We start from the raw sequence: 19,657 nt of genomic DNA on the forward strand, positions 1-19,657 counted from the left end.
CTCTCTCTGTTTCTGGATGATCAAAACCCACTCTCTCCCTCTCCCTCAACAAAACTTCTCACTTCCCACTTCTCATCTCTTGTCAACTTGATCTCCATGTTTGCTTCATACCCCTCTTACAGTCCGACACCTCTTCACTTCCTTATCAATCTGTCTCTCGTCATTCTCGTTTTTCCATCCTTCTATCATAAACATAACTCTTCCGTATAGCTTCCCCTATCTTCATCGACTTATTGGTCCTGCATTTCCGTATTCCAAAACCTGTAGCCAAAGCATAAAAATTATAGAAATCGTATGCAGCATCATAGTTATCAAAAAGCTTCCCTTCAAACGGTTTGTTAGCTCCTATGCTTCCACAATCATCCTTAATAGGTGTCTCCAAACCACCACTACAGCCCTCATCATTACCAACTCCAAATAAAGCCTCCTGACATTCCTCATCAACCAACACTAATCTACTCCCATCAACTACACATAACCCACCAGCTTGCGACAATGTATCATCAATCGCAATTAACCCATTTGCGTCGACCTCAACAATGGATAGCCCCAACAAATCCATTAAGTAAAAAGCAGAAACTCAACAAGTAAACCGGATATCTAACCTAGAAACATTAATCAAAATTAATCACTAAAAAGAAAACATACTTCAGGTCTACTCATTAAAATTAACCACCTTTCAAAGTACATTCCAGGTACTGGTGTTTTGTTTTGCACAAACAACCATTAACCGCAAACACATCAGCCCTAACTGTTTCCTCCTTATAACTAGATGTCACCTAGTGAACACCCCAACCAGTTCCATATGAAATCCCTCCATCTCTTCTCCCTAACATTCTTCACCTTAGTTTAAAAAAAGTCCATATGACTACTTGGACAGATATTGAAGTACAGATCCATATGCTAAACCAGGATTTACCGCTATAACTGGGATTTACAGCTATGGGTTCTTTGCTGCATACTATGCTAATCCAGAACTTAGAAAAAACCCATAGCTGGCAAGGAGTATGAAAAGGACTTAAAGAACAAAGGCAAGGAGTATGAAAATAGTATGGGTTCTTTGGGTTTGTATGAAAGTAGGTTATTAGCAAGGAGTATGCTAATCCATAATTTATAACTGCCCATTTTCACCTCCCCAGTTCGAAGGGTTGGGATGATCCTATGGAGCTGATTTTTTGGGCACACCCTATCTATGTTAGGGCCTATCAAATGAATGGTGATCACCCCAAAAATGTGGGCCCACCACCGTCTTTCTAGCCATCACCTCATATAAGATTATATGAGGGTATACCTGGCAAACGCGTGGGCCGGGCTGGGTTTGACCCGACCCGTACAGGTCCGGCCCGCATGGGCCGGGTAAAAAATGACCCGTAAAATTTATGGGTCATGAATCTTGGACCCCCACCCGGCCCGCACGGGACGGGTCGACCCGCGGGTCACCCGGTTTTTTCTTAAAAAACTTTTTGCTGTTTTTTTTCTTTTTGCTGTTTTTTGCCCTAATCTACATATCTAAACACAAATTGTCCCTAATCAAAGGAAATTGATTTGAAGACCTAATTCTATAGATCTAAACACAAATCTAAACAAAAATGAAATCAAAATCCATCAAACAAATCAACATCAAGATGAGAAAAGTTGATAAAAATCCAAAAACCTCATCAATCACATGCTATATATGATCTAAAAACCCTAAATTTCATCAATTTTTCAGGTCTAAAACACGATTGTGAAACAAAACAAATAGATCTAACAGACAAATCTAAAAATTGGAAAGAAAAAAAGAAAAAAAAAGAAAGGGGAGGAGAGAGAGGAGGGAGGGAGGATGTTATCTTAGTCGCCAGAGAAACGTTCTTGCGTAGCCGGAGAAACGGTGTAGGGTCATCGGAGAAGATGGTGGGTGGAGAAACGTTGCTATGGTTTGAAACCCTCTGTCGCTCGAAAGTCGAAAGAAATGGGATTCTTTTCTCGACAAGAGAAAAAGTAAAAAAAACCCAACCTTACCCTTTTCTTTTCTGAGTAGAAACGGTAGAGAAAAATTTCACAAAGGAAATTACGCCCCAAAAAGAAAAAAACCCGACTCTATATGACATTTTTACGAGCACCAGTGGGTCCACCCGGACCAGCCCAGTTTTTACGGGCCGGGTTGACCCTCGGGCCATCTTAGAAACGGGTCACATATAGTGGACCCGGACCCGGAAATTACGGGCAGGCCGGGTCACTCTTTGCCAGGTCTATATGAGGGGCCACTCATACTCACTTTTCCCTATATATATATTCTTCCTTTCCTTTGCTACTCGATTTAGGGTTTTTAGTAGTTGCTTTCTAATTAAACTCTACCACTAAGGTAAGTATCCCTATGTGTTTTAAAAACACCCCTTTTAAAGTTAGAAATAAATTAAAATTATTTAAAACCTTTAAGTGGGGCCCACCCATGCATGCGCACCCTCCCAAGTTGGGAGTGTGCGTGCCCATCCCAATTTTGGGTGGAAATTTGATTTTCTAACAACTTCAATAATTATCCTCTCCTTTATGTATTATTACATTTAGGCCCTAGATTAATTTGTTTGGGGTTTAGATTGACTAGAATTTAGTGGCCCTACACGTTATTCGAATGGGGTACCTTTATCAATATTAAGGTAATACTAACAACCATAATAATTATAATCATAATAATGATGATGATAATAATAACAATAATAATAGTAATTTGGATTAAAAATGATGGTCGTTACACAAAACAAATATCTCTGTAGCAGTACAGGTTACAAAAGAAAATTGTTAGGGCTAAAACGAAAATTACTAACCCCATAAATTTAGGTTATTAGGCAGTTGAATGATTTGTTTAAGAAGGGATCCAACAAGACAGCTTAAATAAAAGAGAGTTTTTGTGTTTTTTTCTACAAATAGATATCAGGGGAGATTAAATTAACACCGGGAATGTTTTAACCTAAAACTGTTACGTAATTATAGTCAATGTATAGGTTCTGAAAAATAAATTACCTTGCCTACTGGATAAGTAAAATCAGGTCCAATTATACATGGGATACTCATTAAAGGAGAGTTTGAATCTAGCACCATGATGAGCAAGACATTTGAAGCATAAGCCGCTTACATTGACACCAAGAGTATAAGAAAAGTTGCCTAATTTACAGTTTAGCCAAAAAAATGTTACATAATGAATGGCATGTCTAGGTTCCACACAGTTAAATCACCTTCCATACTTAAACATGTAAACTAATGTTTAATAATACAAAGATATGAAAGGAGAATATGGACCTACCACCATTGTAAGCAAGACATTTTGAAGCATAAGAGGCTTAAGGTTCCAAAGTATGTTAGCAACTGGATCATCTTCCAAAAAAAATGTCTTGGCTTTCATAGCCTGCTTTTTTTCGTGTTTCACCACTGAACCGTTCATGGAGGTAACCTGCTCTGGTTGACTTTGACAAGCATCAAACTGCTCTGGTTGACTTTGACCAGCATCAAACTGATCTGGTTGACTTTGACCAGCATCATTGATATTGTCATTAACTAAAGAAACCAGTTCATGAAGAGCCTGGAGTGCAAGAGGTTCTAGCTGGTTCGGCAATATACCATGCCTTTGGTTCTTCACTTTTGAAAAGTCGCCGCACGCCAGATCATCGGAGTAAGGTTCATGAGAGCCTGATAGAAATAATTAAGATATAGTAATTCAGCATTGCTAGCAGGCTGATTTACCAACAGAGAATTATGCCTAATAATCAGAACAGATATGCACAGTTGTTGAAAAATGCAAAAAAACTCGAAAATTTTATTTGACTGTAAACCCTGTAAATTGATGAGTGAAGATAAATGTAATTGTTATCTGAGCATAGAAGTACATATTTTCAGAAGTCACAGGCATATTCTGCTTTGAAGAATCAATTTTCATGACAAAGGCATTTCTTTCCCTAAAAGTTTCAGATGCTAAATAAAGATTCATATATTTTATGTTTCCTTGACTATAGCTTGGGTGAAATGTCTCTTTATTCCGTTTTGTTTCGGCTTTTGAATTATGGAAAGGCTGGCAAAAGATTTGTCTGTGTTGATCTCTGTGTTGATCTCCGGCCCCCTATATTGTTCAAGTTTGGCAGCCCCGGGCGCTTGGGTTGGGCTGTTGAAATTGAATTTTGATGGTTCCAGAATTGGCAATCCAGGTCCAGGTGGTATGGGAGGTGTCCTTAGGGACCAAAGGGGAGATGTTATTTGGGCGTTCTCACGTCCTATCGGATTAGCTTATGCTAGTGAATCCGAGGTTAGAGCCGTTCACCAAGGCATTCTTCGGTTGGATAAGGAAACTCTAGATAGAGTAATAGTGGAGGGAGATTCTCTTAATACTATCCGATGGCTTCGGGGAGCTTTGGTCCCGCCTTGGAGGTTCGCTCGTTCTTTGATGAGATCATGGACAACATCGAGGAATCATCTGTTACTTTTTCCCATGTTAGAAGTGTCAACTTACCAACCTCTTCAAAAGCTTAAGCTGTTGGAGAAAGGCATTATTCATCTCTTATACTTTAACACTCGCCCACACGTCTGGCCCACTTGGCAAACACGTGGCACATGTGGTCCCACTTTGGGCTGACTATCGCATGTGGATTTTTGCTATCCGGGAGGTTTGAACTCGAGACCTTTGGCTATGATACAATGTTAACTTACCAACTTCTCCAAAAGCTTAAGCTGTTGGAGAAAGGCGTTATTTATCTTTTATACTTTAATAAGAAGAACGACAAATAGTAAGGCAGATCGGTTAGCCAGGGAAGGAGTAGACAGACAGGTGTTGTAGTGGTTTGACTTTTTGCCTCCTTGATGTGGAGCCTTTCTTATATGTTTTTCCTGTATCCTTGGTTGTCTTTAATCCTCTTGTATCTTTTGGGTTGACAGTCTTTGTTGCCCCTTTGGGTTTTTTTTTTTTTTTGAATGATCGCCAATTTTTAATAAAAAAGAGACTAAGATGGTGAAACTACAAAGAGAAAGAGATACATTAAAGATAAAAGCAACAATAACATAGAGAGATTATGACGGGAGAGAATAAAAAAGGGCCAAGGCTTCTTTCGACACCCCCAATTTAGCCAAGTTGTCGGTCACCTCGTTTGCCGATCGTTGGACATGCTTAAAGGATAGAGCCATCGAAGACCTCGTCAAAGTATCTATCAATCCTCCACGAGTTCTTTTGGGATCCTCGAAGCCATTTGGTGACGTTTAAGGAATCTCCCTCTACCACCACGCTATCAACCCCCTTTGAAGCCAATAACTTAATACATTGATGAGCAGCTCTAACCTCAGCTTGCGAAGCATCCGCTATCCCAATAGGACTCGCGAAGGCCCAAACAACATTTCCTTGATCATTTCTAAGCACCCCTACTCCTATTCCGGCTGGCCCGGGTTTCCTGAGCTAGAACCATCGAAGTTTAGCTTAAGATAGCCTACAGGCGGAGGTTCCCATTTTTGTTCAGCCTTTTGCTTCCTTTCCGTGCTCATACAAATTTCCTTCCATCCTTCCCATAGGTCATACGCCGATACAAATCCTAAATCTGGGAGAGATTTCACCCATGATATGGTAAGGGCTATCGCTTTAATGAAAAGAAATTCAGAGCTTCTCGCGTGTCTCTTAAATATTCTCGCATTTCTTTCCTTCCATAAGACCCAGGTTGAAGCTAAGGAGGAGACATCCCACAAGATTTTCCCTTTTTTCTACTAGGGACCGGAGACCAATATTGCAAGAGCTCCGTCTCCGTGATTGATTCAGGAAAAACCCAATGGATTCTGAACCGGCTGAATAACTTGCCCCACATCTCCCTCGCCACTCTACAATGTAGTAGAAGATGGCTCGATGATTCTCCTGCCGCCACACATAAAGCACAACGATTGACAATAACCATCTTCCTTTTTCTCGAGAAGTCCATTGTCTGACCTCCCAAGGCAAGCCGCCCATCCGAAAACACCAACTCTTGGAGGGGCTTGGATTGTCCACACTTTGGTGATTTTTGCAGACACAATATATTGGATTGTCGACACTCTGTCGCCCATTTGGTTATCAATATATTCTTGCTACTATTCAAAAAAATATTTTTTATGTTTTCTACGTTTTTGTACTTGTATACATTTTGGGTTTAGAATGAACCTTACTATTGTGGACATGTGCGCATATCACTAAATGTTTGATGTTGTCAAGCCAACATGGAGGGTTGCCTTGCTTATGAGATGGTTTCAAAGGGTGGATTTATGCTTATTCTAGCATATCTCAAAGTTTCATAATAAATTTTCATCATTTGCATATGTTTCCATACGTTTTTATGAATTTTGTAACGACCCGAAACAATTGAGCCGCTGCAAACAAAAAGGACAACTGAAAAACCATCATGAAAATTTTTTTTTAAAGGGAGAAGATAAACTAAATAATAACATTCTTAAACCTACCACAAACAAAAATCTTATTCCAAATCAAACCCAAATAAGTTTAACTAGTCTGAAAGTAAAATATAAGTCCTAAAATGAAGTAATTCATAAACTTGAAATTAAAACGATGACAAAACAAGTCATCGGAACTCATGAACTTCAATCTCCACTACCGAATAAAAAATGGGATTCCTGATCCAATCAAGAATCCCATTGAATTTATCCTACTTTTCCACTCTTTCTTTTCTATAATCGTCTTCCTTATACAATCATCTGATGAGGTATCACCCCATCAGTGTTCCATTGGTCACAGACCCAAACAGTAGGAGTGAGATGGAAAAAGGAATGAATTAAATTCTAAGCGAAGTTTTGTGATGATCTAATCTTCTTGGAAGACAGAGAAGTGTGATAAAGATTGGTCTCGGTAGCAAAGATCTAATATTCCAAAAAATGTACTATATATATTTTTATTTATTTATTGATTTTGTTCTTTCTTCGATGGGACCCATTTAAAAAAATATGAAGAAAAAAAGAAAAAGATTATTAATTCCTTCTCTAGAACAGAAGGGGCGGATCTTCGTTTGATCTTTTATTAGTATCTCTTTCCTTGGATTGGACTGGGACACATCCATCAAAGATTCAGTATGCAATTTGAATGAGATAGAAAAATGGTTTTCAATTAGTAATTGAGGTTACACAAAATTGGAGCTAAAAGGGGAGGTTGGTTTAATTTGAAAAGTACTCTCTGTCGCTGCCGAAGTAACTATGTTAATTGTGTATCGTACAATAAACGAATGCAATTTGTGTATGTGCTCCTAGGAAACATATAAGTACCCTATCCCATTCTATTGATCAGGAGTCATCGAAAAAGCCAGACCGGTATGGTCTCCATTCTTGGAATCCAGAATAGGGTGATATGATACTGCCGATCACTCTACATATGTCTCTCCCCCATCAATCGATACTAGTTGAAGTAATTGAAACTCCCATATTTCTCCGATGAGAAATTCGAAACGAAAAACGAAAGAAATAAGGATCCCTCCGCCAGGAATTAGATCCTGCTCCTTGTCCCCCCTCTTCACAGAAAATGGAGAGATGAGTTGATGGATTTATCAGATCCTAGTTCGGGATTGACGGGGCTTGAACCCGCAGCTTCCGCCTTGACAGGGCGGTGCTCTGACCGATTGAACTACAATCCCAAGGAAATGAGGTGTACATCATACAGCTCTAAATCATCTGAAGTAGGATAAATACAATCCCGGGGAAAAGTGCTGAAATTTCAGATTTAATACTAAAATTTATACATACAACACTTATCCCAAAAATTTCAGATGTAATACAAATTTTTATAAGCATAAAAGTTACACTAAAATTTCATACACACACACACACATACGCTTATTCAAATCCCGCCCCCGACTTACCTAATGCACGTGGTGAGTGGGTCGTTGCGTGTATCCGTAGGGACTAGTCCTACTCCCGAAGGGGGTGGGGACATCCTACGTCATCAAAATATATATATATATATATATATATATATATATATATATATAGAGGAAAATGATTATACGGTCGAGCGTACGCTAATTTCCTCTATATATATATATATATAGAGGAAATTAGCGTACGCTCGACCGTATAATATATATATATATATATATATATATATATATATATATATATATATATATATAGAGGAATAAGATTGTGCGCTTGACCGCACTAAGCTTAGGTGCGGTCTAGGGCCCAAAACTCATGTGGGCCCACATTGTTAGGATGATCCAAAGCATTTATTTGCAAGGCCCTTACATAGATAGGGTGTGTACAAAAAATCAGCTCCATAGGATCATCCTAACCCATCCAAAAGTGGAGGGCAAAATGGACAGACATCGTTTGCCACAAATCTGCCCATTTTTGCCCTTCACTTTTGGAGGCGTTAGGATGATCCAATGGAGCTGATTTTTTGTGCACACCCTATCTATGATGGGGCCTTGCAAATGAATGGTTTTGATCACCACAAAAAATGTGGGACCCATGTGTTTGGGCCCTCGACCGCAGATAACCTTATATGCGGTCGACCGCACACTCATTTTCCTCATATATATATATATATATATATATATATATATATATATATATATATATATATACGCTTATTAAGTTTAAATGTTGTTTTCTCCACGAAGATCAAACTATATCTCCCTATATATTCAACTAACATTAAATTCCAGATTTAATACCAATTCTTATAGATATAAAAGTTAGTCCAAAATTATCTGTGTGTGTGTGTGTGTGTGTGTACATTTGATAGATCTTATCAAAATATGGACCTATTTAAATTAAATTGGTACTTGAAATTTCAGATTTAATACTCATATTTATATGTATGAGAGTTGATTTAAACAAATTTCAGATTTAATATTAATATCATATTATTTTTATTTATATGACACATATAGCCGTAAATCCACAAAATTCCAGATTTGTTTACACAATACTCACTTGTATAATCCAATCCAAAATTTTCAGATGTTTTTTTTTTGAAAGATAACCCTAAAGTTCTAGATTTTGATCAATGGGTACAACCCTATGATCCTTTATTTTAAATTTCTTAGAATTCTTTAGGTTATGAAAATAGGGCACTTACTTGAAGTGGATCGAAGTTGGAACGGTTAGATCGCTCTCTTTTTTCTCTTCTCTTCCTCTTTCTTTTTTTTCCTCTTTCTCTCTTTTTCTCAACTATTCTACAAGCACGGGAGGGAGAGAAGATTTTGTGCGCACGTTTTTCCCTGGAAAAACGTGGTCACTTTGCTAGGTCTTTGATTTTTGTGGTTTGTTTCTTTTATTATTCTCTTTCTTAGGTGTTACTTCCTTATTTGTTGCTAATTAGAAACCCATAATATAGGTAACTTGTTTAGGTTTTTTATTTTCAAAATAGTATGCAAGTGGTCCACAAGAAAGTTGTGCACAACTCAAGAGGAAGAGTTGTGCGCACGGTTTTCAAGAAAGGGGGAAAATCTTGCTATTTTCCCTAATTTAGTTAATTTCGATCCTATTTTATCTCTTTCTATGCTTATCCTTTTGACTTGCATATCTTTCTTTCCTTATTAAGTATATTTTACGCTTTTATTAGCCCTTAATATATTCATTAAGATTTTTGAGAGATCTCTTTAAATATTTAAGATAAATAGGTGGACCCACCCAACTTGGGGAAACGTGCGCACATTTCCCCCTTCATGGGAAAACGTGGGCTACTTCCCAATTTCCACCAATTCGCCTTATTTTTTCCAAACTTTGCTATTATTCGTGAAATTTTTTTTTTCAAGGAAAGTTATTTATCATTTTAAAGTTCTAATTTCTTTAAATAAGAACCCTTGATCCATAGATCATCCGATCTAAGGTAATCGAGGGAAGATAAAGGTCCAAATTCAAGATTCGATATCGATCCAAGATGGATCGATGATCTTGACCATTAATTTGAACACTATAAGCCAAAAATTTAGATTTTTATAAAAGTCAATAAGGAAGATCGAAAGGGTGGTCTTGACCATTAATTTGAACACTACAAGCCAAAAATTTAGATTTTTATAAAGGTCAATAAGAAAGATCGAAGGGTGGTCTTTATAAATTTACAATATTTCCACCGAAATATCCAACAATAACCAACATATTTTCATTTCCACAACAATCGACATGCATACTAAAACTGACATTTAAAACCCTACAAAAAAGATATGGCAACTCTCCCATGTGAATAATGCACTTCAAAATATGCACACCACGAAAACTAACCTGCTACTTCATTGTTTGGCTGCTCATCCCTATCTTCTCCAGCTTTCCTATCATCCACTGCAGTCCAGTGTAACATTTGGTTCTGTCCTATTTTCAAAGGAAGAAGAAACCCCTACATATTTCAAAAAATCTCCTTCCGATGCAAGAATCTTATCTATAATTAACAATATCAAGAAGGAAGCCTGACAAATCAACATATAAAGCATCATGGAATCTCCTATAAAAAGAAAACATGAAGCCAGAAACCACCTATGGTAAAGTTGCTGTCTATTGTAGTTCAGAAGATATTTACACTTGGTAGGTTCACGGTAAATTTACAAGAATTTGGAAAATTCGGTTTATATCAGAATTGTATCCGCAGGGAACTGCTGGCAGTGGCAGTATATTTACTTATAGGTTGGTCATCAATTGGGGAAATATGACTCAAGAAAAGACTAGGCATTTTTTTTACAAACTAAACTGTCTTTCATAATCTTCAAAAAATAGTGAAGTAAGCAAAGGGTGCAAGTTTGGCTCAATGAGGCTAAACAAAAAGTTTCACACCCTTGGATGTGGGGGTGCAAGTTGGGTCAGGCTCAGCCCGAATCAGACGGGTTCGACCTGATTTCGGCTCAGTTGGGTTGGGTTAGGGTTAGGAAAAGCCAACCCAATTTAATTTTGGGTTGGTTAGGGTTGAGGCCTTGGGAAACCTGATCCGACCACGTCCCCCCTAATTTACCATGATTTCCAAATCTTATTTTTTGTATTTTTTTCTGTTTTTGCCCTGGACCAACCTGCCAACCCGGCATAACCCAACCCGATTTGGAAAATCTAGTGGGGCTAGGGTTGAGAGATTTAAAGGCCATGGTTGGGTTAGGGTTGACCCTCCCTAGCCCGAGGCTCAGTTTGGGTCACATTAGGGTTGAGGTTTTGGATCCTCGGGTTGGTCTAGCGTGGCCACAACCTGACCCAACCCGGCCCGAATTACACCCCTACTTAGAAGAGATACGAAATGGACCAACTGAGTTATGAAAATTGGGCATTTTATACAGCTTCAAATTAGCTAATATAAAAGAAACAGTTCCAACGAATTTCTTAAAAAGTAGTCAACATTATCTTATCTACCGTAAATGACAGCTCTGATTGAGAGGGTACATACCATTTCCTTCTCTACCAATCTTTTCAATGGATCAATGATTTGACGGGAAATTCAAACATGGAACAGAAAAGGAAAACAAACCAGAGAAGTTAGAGAAACACATGATGTTGACAGAGAAAAATATGCAAAGTCACTAGACATTGCGTAAAAAGCATTCTAAAGGAAAAAAAAAGAGCCACAGATTCAGAAACCTCCGTAATATTATGCGCAAATAATACGCATCCATGTGTTCTAACATGCTAGACATTGTGTTGGACTCCCACCAGAAGTTTATTGCAATGGTCAAATCATCACTATCCACTTGATGAAACCTGTTACAGACAACATATGACAGTGCCTTTAGGGAAAACAAAAGGTTAATTTAGAAGGAAGCTGATGTCTAAAATCAAGAGATTCATGGTCAGGCCAGAAAGCTCATTGTTATGACAATGTTGATAAGATTTCAAGTTAGTTTGATTGCTAAGCCCTTCAATTTTCACAATTGCAACTAAAACCTCATCGCAACGCATGGAATCTCACATGCAAACAGACGAATATAGCACATTACTTGTGTTAGTAGTGAAGAGACTTATCTTCCCTTTCTCAATGTATAGTTACCAAGTTACCCCATAATGAATTTTCCTTATTATCTTTCAGACTTCCGCCACATCAATCACACCGTTACATATGTTCAGTGGATCAAAAAGTGCTCATGCTCTTTGCAAAGAGATTAAGTAGGTAAATCAACCAGAGCTCAAGGGAATATTTGTGCACGCCAGGATGGACCTAAGCTCAATTCTGATGTGAGTAGAAAATACATGGCAAGTGGACGAAAGAACTTTTCATGCCAGCAGTGGCAGCATATTTTTGAATGAGGCGGTTGACACAATCCTGGTTTTGCTGCTGCAGCACACATTCTCACAGACAATTGATGCTGAAGTCCTCACCTAATCGTAGAAAGCAAGGTTTTAAATTTTAATTTTGGTCACCATGGAAACGGAAACGTTTCGGTTTCGGATGGAAATTATGGTGGAAATTGTAACGACCCAATCTGACGGGTCGCTACGAGCAAATCAACCTTCAAAATTACCATAATTTTTTTTCTTTTAAAACAGAACTTAGCACCATAAACCTGTCATCCACAAATCTTATTTCAAACAAATTTAGTCTTAACAACGAATAATTAAAACCATGAATAGTCTGAAATTCAACATAACTCAAAGTCCTAAAAACAAATCGAACGAAAGTTCACTAGCTCTAAAGAAAAGACTCGGGGAAATCGACGAATATCGTCGCTTCCCACTTCATCAATTATTCTTCGACCCACTTTTGGATTCAAGTTTCCTCATCTACAAACACTCCCTCTTCCATGTTCTCCATACCTGGAGGGGGGAAATTGGTTACACAGCAATTTGTGATAGAGACAATACCAGTATTGGATACCAATCAATACAACAGATTTAAATAAATGTGTATAGGTTACAATCAACAAAAACAAGGGTAAATAATAGAAATGAATGCTGAGTAGAGTCATGATGGAAACAGTAAATCCATAAGGCACACAAGAATCAAGGACAATTAAAACTATAAGAATGGGAAAGGAATCGAGTTATATGAACATAAATCAATTTAAAATTTATTTACTACATTTCTGGTTTATCATTATTGAAATACTTTTAACCCAAGACACTACAGCTCCTATTAGTTTGTTGTCTTTGCCCACACGGTCCGTTCCATGGAGACGGTTTCCGATAGATATTACCGCTTAGAGACTTATAGTCTTTATAGGATTCCAACATCAACAAGGGGGTTGCGCGACCCTCCCAAGTTGTATTTTTATTGATTTATCTTTTCTTATTATCCGAGGAAGGCTCTACGGCCTCCCATCACCCTTCCCCATTTACGTCTTCATTTCTTCTTTCTTTATTTTATTATTTATCTTCTTAATCTTTCTATATACTTAAATGAGGGTGGTTATTGAGTTAATTTCTTATTGAGCACTACAATTTCTAAATGACATATATTTGAACAGTTAAAACAAGTTTAACGAAAAGTAAATAACAGCGGTACTAGGAAATAACTAACACCTAACACCACACACACACACACACACACACACACACACACATATATATATATATATATATATATATATATATATATATATATATATAGATGTCCTTATGTACCTATATATGGCAAATAAATTGCCTAATCAATCACTGGTTTGTTTGGGTCAGCACATAGGATGTTTTATTGTGCCCTTATGTATATGTGTGGTTATTAACCAGCAAACAGGGTTGCAACTTGTGCTTTTGTGGGTACAATCGCATGCCAAATCAGGGCAGCAGTTGTATCATGCAATTACCCTGTTGACCCCAAAGTCAAGGGCTACACCTGCTAAAGAAAAATGTGTGAATGTTTAAAACAGCCTAGACCGAAATAAATTGACTCTATTGCACTTATTGATTTGACTTCAGAACCGCTCCCCTTTTCTTACTAGTAGGGACTGATCATTCGCCTCATTCAAAAGCTAAGGCAGGTGATAGCTATACCTTATTAATATGGTTATTCAATGAATTCAATGGTGATGGAGATTTGTGTATGGTGTTAGATGTTAGTTATTTCTTAGCACTGCTGTTATTTACTTTTCGTTAAACTTGTTTTAACTGTTCAAGCATATGTCATTTAGAAATTATAGTGCTCAATAAGAAATGAACCCAATAACCACCCTCATTTAAATATATGGAAAGATTAAGAAGATAAAGAATAAAATAAAGAAAGAAGAAATGAAGACGTAAATGGGGAAGGGTGATGGTTGGCCGTAAAGCCATCCCCGGATAATAAGAAAAGATAAATCAATAAAATTACAACTTGGGAGGGTCGCGCAACCCCCTTGTTGATGTTGGAATCCTATGAAGACTATAAGTCTCCAGGCGGTATGATCTATGGACAAAGATAACAAGCTAATGGGAGCTGGAGTGCCTTGGGTTAAAAGATATTTCAATAATGATAAACCATTAATATAGTAAATAAATTTTAGATTGATTTATGATGATATAGCTCGATTCATATCACATTCTTATAGTTTTAACTGTCCTTACTTAATTCTTGTGTTCCTTATGGATTTACTGTTTCCAGCATGACTCTGCTCAGCATTCATTTCTATTATCTATCCTTGTTTTTGTTGAACATTTATTTAAATCTGATTGGTATCCAATACTGGTATTGTCTCTATCACAAACTATTGTGTAACCCATTTTTCCCCTTCAGGTATAGAAAACGTGGAAGAGGGAGCGTTCGTAGATGAGGAAACTTGAGTCCAAAGAGTGGGTCGAAGAATAATTGATGAAGTGGGAGGCGACAATATCCGTCGATTTCCCTAAGTCTTTTCTATAGAGCTAGTGTAGTTTCATTCTATTTGTTTTTAAGACTTTGAGTTATGTTTAGTTTCAGACTATTCATGGTTTTAATTATCCGTTGTTAAGACTAAAATTTGTTTGGAATAAGATTTGTGGATGACAGGTTTATGTTGCTAAGGTCTATTTTAAAAGAAAAAAAATTGTGGTAATTTTGATAGGTTGAGTTACTCATAACGACTCGTCAGAATGGGTCGTTACAGTTGTGGTATGAAAGCCGTATCTCCTGTAGTACGGTGTGCCAACGAGGACGCTGGGCCCTTTAAGGGCGGTGGATTGTAATAGTCCCACATCGAAAGCGGAGAGAGAAAGTTCATGGGCTATATGTGTAGACCCCACCTTCCCTGTGTAGACGCATTTTCTACGGAAACCGGGGAGGGCTGCGGCCTAAAACTGGACAATATCTACACAGTCGCCGGGGCGATACAAAAATCTTGTAAAATTGAGGAATGTATTGAAAATATGTGATAGAATTTTAAGATGAAACTTCAGGAAATGCGAGAATAAGCACAAATATACTCATAAAAACCATCATATAATCAAGACAGCCATCCATAGTGGTTCAGCAACATCGACCACCTAGTGACATGCAATGTCCCGCATGTCCGATAATTTAATACTGTTAACTTACCAAGTTCTCCAAAAGCTTAAGCTGTTGAAGAAATGCGTTATTTATCTTTTACACTTTAACACTCCCCCGCACGTGTGGCCCACTTGGCAAACTCTTGACACATGTTGTCCCACTTTGGGCCGACCATCGCATGTGGATTTTTGCTATCCGGTAGGTTTGAACTCGAGACCTTTGGCTCTAATACCATGTTAACTTACCAACTTCTCTAAAAGCTTAAGCTGTTGGAGAAAGGCGTTACCATTGCATATGTAATTCAAATAAATATTTATACATAATACATACAGTACATTTCACATGCGATTCATAAAAATAAAATTATGCAACACAATGATATTATACCACTAATACACTTTTGGTATGATATATATTATTTATTCTATAGTTCTAACCCCCCTCGGTCGGGCTCGTTCCTTTCTTTTATTAATAACAGATCTACCATTTTTAAAATATGTGCGTGTATTTCGATGGGGATGGAAACAGAAACAAGTCAATCGTTTGTGTCAGCTTCGGTGAAAATTTAAAACTATAGTAAAGAGCCGAGCCAGTCACAAAGCAACTTCTGGTGAAGTTTTGTTTAGAAGGTAGTACTCTCCTAGTTATGTGTTGGTTAAGAAAGGAATGCCTACTTCCATGGTAACAGTTGTCCAGCTTCGTTGAGAACACCTTCTTTCATATTTCGTCATTAGCTGGATCCTCCGTGTTCAGTGGTGAGACAATCTAATGACGAAATTGTCTATTTGGAATTGGATACCATATTGCTTGGACCATTACAACTCAACTGAAGATTTAAAGAAATAACTTCAAAGTCTTCTTCAATTACACTACAGCATATGAAGAGAGAAAGCATCCATGAAACTAGTCAAAAGCATCCATCCACAGAACTAAGACCGTACCAGCCTTCTGGAATAAAAAGTGCATCGCCAGTATGCAGAATGACTTTTTGAGAATAATCCATTGAGTGTTTAGCCCTTGAATAAATTGAAATATCAGGCCTGTCTATGTCAAGGGCACTGCTAAGAGAAAATTGAAAATTAGGAATCAGATATTAATAGTATACAAAACATACAAGGATAATGAGACACAAAAAATTTTCTAGTCTCTAGTTACATTTATAAAAGGGTAAACAGACCAACAAGAATGAGAAGTCCTAGAAGTTTTACGAGTTTCCTGATACTTAAAATAAGAAGCATAAGCATACCTATGGTTGGAAGCCTCTCCATATATAGGCATTGGGTACAGAAAAGAACTCGCAGAGGGGGGCCATAAAACAACTGAGAAGCAACATAACTTTATCAATAATGATGAGTAAGGCTGATAACTTCAGGAACATAGATCGGTGTAAGCCCTTACAGTCCCTTATTCTTCAAAAAGTGCTGTACGGACCAAACTATAGGATGATCCGAACCGTCCATATGATGGGCCATAACGTAAATAGGTTGTGCCCAAAAAATCATTTTCATAGGATGATCCCAACCCTCCGATCTATAGATGAACTGAATATTATGGAAACCTCTATAGATCGGAGGGCTAGGATCATCCTATGGAAATGACTTTTGGGGCACAACCTATTTACGTTATGGCCCATCATATGGACAGATTGGATCATCCTATAGTGTGGTCTGTACGGTAGTTTTTGAAAAATAAGGAACTATAAGGGCTTACACAGTATAAAATCTCCATAAATAATAAGATAAAAATGCAATATATACTCAAGAATGTATGCGTTCTAACTTGCAGAGTTGATGACAAAGTAATGGTTCTAAAAAGGTCAAAAAGTAATCAAGTTCAGTTTACTTAGAGCATCTTCACTTGAAAGGTGAGAATACAAGCATAGGGCAAGCAATAAGGTAGAGATAATATGGTATTTTCACACCACTTTCCAATAAAAGAAAATTGAAGGGAAGCTACAATGATAAATGGCAAACCTTCTAATTTACATTTAAAAAGAAAGATAAATAGGTATGATACTAGAGCAATAACAACATACCTTGTTTGCATCCAGCAACTACACATAGAAGATTATGATGTGGATCATAGTGAGTACTAGATCTAGATCGAGCACTGTTCATCCATAAATTGATAGATGCTAATTGTTTTGTTTCCAAAAATGTGGGCTGCATTATCAAACAAAGATTAGCCAGAATATCAAAAAAATACATCACGGGAGGGATGTCAGGTCTGTCCCTCATGCAAGGCGTGCAACCAGAGTCCATCCCTTCCGACCCCACAAAGTGCGTCGCGGGCTGTGGGCCCTGCACTTGCACCAGACCACGCATGTGGTCTTTCCTCACATGTAGGGCGTGCAAACAGAGTATACATCCCTTCATCTCCCCCACCCCCACCTTAGGATATTCATTCCATTTATGATTAGGAATATAGAAACAATAAAGAAGCATTTACACCTTAGGATTCTCATTTTACTTTGTGATGAGGAATATAAAAAGAACAAAGAAGCATTTATGCTCATAAGGTCATCTTTCTTTTGTCTACAAAGAATTGAAAAAAAAAGCCAATAATTGAAAAAAAGCCAAAAATGAAGATATAGATCAGTTGTATCTGAGACATGCCCCGCACCTTTATCCATATCGTATCCTATCAAGTCGGATACTCCACCCATTTTGAAGTATACTAGTTTTATAGAATGTAACATATTTAAAAGGTTCTGCTTTCATTTCCATTTTCATTTCTATTTTTTCTTTTTTGGTTGGAAAGCTGACGAGTTACTAAAAAGATACCCACAAGTCTGAAAACAAAAACAAGAAATACTCAAACCTTTCGAATGTCCTCTAGTAAAGTTTCCAAGGAAGAGCTTTCTTTGTTCTCAATATTCAAAATTGGAACCTGCATAATCAAATTCCTTTTTATTTAACTTATCAAAGTTCATTACCATACTTCCAGCAAATTACTTAGCCTCAAATGCATGGATGACATAGCAAAATCAAGTAATGGTGTTACCAGGAGCATACAAAATGCATCATAAATAACATAGAAAAAGAGAAGAGCCATAGATTTCATTTACAAATATCAAGAAATACTATCCATACGCAAAGACCAGACAGAAAAGTTACTTCGGACATTATCCTACATGCAATATAAACTAATAAAAAACTAATGAAATTTCCATGACCCATGATTCACACTGTCCTTTAAAAATATTAAGCAAAAGGGCAACAAACTTACACACAAGCGATCAATCAGTACCGTCAAGGAAAAGGGAGTCTGACATTCTAACTCTCTTAGAAATAAAAAATAAAAAAAAAATAAAAAAAGAGTATTACAAAATCACACTACCAAACCATAAAAGTCCTACCATTCAAAAAAAATGCAAGTCCTAAAGATCTAACAGGAATACTAATGCTTTTGAATACAAATGGAAAGGTTAGTTTGGATAGAAATGAAGAGTCTTGCATGATACTTGATCCCAATTCGGGAATATGATAGAGTTAGACTCTCGAATCAATATGAACTCATGAAATATGGGATGTAAGGAATGATAATTGAGACTTGTATGGCATGACCCTCACATGCAAAGCATTAAGTAACACAGCATGTTTTTCACTTTTTAAATAATCTATGATATTTACCATAGTTCCAAAAGGGATTTTGATGGGGACATCAACGAAGGAGGAGGATTCAAAGTTTACAAGCGAAGAAAGAATCGTGGGAAGGAGAAGGACTGATTTTTGCATGAGAGAAGGACGTTCACACATGCTACATATACCACGTGCTGTGCCACATGCCACATGACATGTGTATTGGGTGTCCACTCTATGTTGATGTTTTTCTTTTAGTTGTTTTTTTATTTATTTTCTATTTTTGTCATTTTATTCGTACCTTACTTTTTAGGCATCAAATCTCATCTGTTTGGTGTATTATTAGAAAGGTTTTTCAATTACCTATATAATGGGCCAAAGATCACATTATTTGGATGTGATTTGAGTAAGTTATGAGAGTTTTTAGGAAATGGTATAGGTCTATTACGGTATTACTATTTTAGGTAAATTTTTAACTTTATTTAGTTTGCTTTGGATTAGATGAATGGTTGAGATTAGTTGCTTAGGTCTTAGGTTATCTTCTAGGGTTTCTTTTCTTATAAATACATCTAATGAAAACAATGTAAGGGACTTTTGAATATTGAATAAGGAATTAACGTTTTTGAAAAAGAAGCTATTGAAGTTTAGAACTTCTTCTCTTCTTTCTTCTTGGTGGCTTGGAGCCACTTTTCTCAATCCCCTCTAAGCTTCTCACTTCTATTCTCCTGTCAAATCAGCCATAAACGAGTAA

General features: G+C 37.2%; 1 protein-coding gene across 3 annotated transcripts in view; it reads right to left on the minus strand.

Moving 5' to 3' along the window:
* The window catches only part of LOC143885225 (2-oxoglutarate (2OG) and Fe(II)-dependent oxygenase superfamily protein), a 32,113-nt gene that overhangs the window by 6,919 nt on the left and 5,537 nt on the right, over window positions 1–19,657 (minus strand). For 2 of the 3 annotated variants that reach the window (XM_077389296.1, XM_077389294.1), the window contains 8 exons: window positions 18,146–18,214; window positions 17,361–17,487; window positions 16,572–16,644; window positions 16,267–16,386; window positions 11,536–11,655; window positions 11,345–11,363; window positions 10,207–10,288; window positions 3,281–3,663 (listed from right to left, as the gene is read on the minus strand). In XM_077389296.1, coding sequence (XP_077245411.1) covers window positions 3,281–3,663; window positions 10,207–10,288; window positions 11,345–11,363; window positions 11,536–11,655; window positions 16,267–16,386; window positions 16,572–16,644; window positions 17,361–17,487; window positions 18,146–18,214 — 993 coding nt within the window. The remainder of the gene's footprint in view (window positions 1–3,280; window positions 3,664–10,206; window positions 10,289–11,344; window positions 11,364–11,535; window positions 11,656–16,266; window positions 16,387–16,571; window positions 16,645–17,360; window positions 17,488–18,145; window positions 18,215–19,657) is intronic. The other variant, XM_077389295.1, reaches the window with a different exon arrangement.

The sequence above is a fragment of the Tasmannia lanceolata genome, unplaced genomic scaffold, assembly GCF_043159265.1.
Source record: "Tasmannia lanceolata isolate RefF3 unplaced genomic scaffold, GAP_Taslan_0.1 ptg000008l, whole genome shotgun sequence".
Taxonomy (NCBI): Eukaryota; Viridiplantae; Streptophyta; class Magnoliopsida; order Canellales; family Winteraceae; genus Tasmannia; species Tasmannia lanceolata.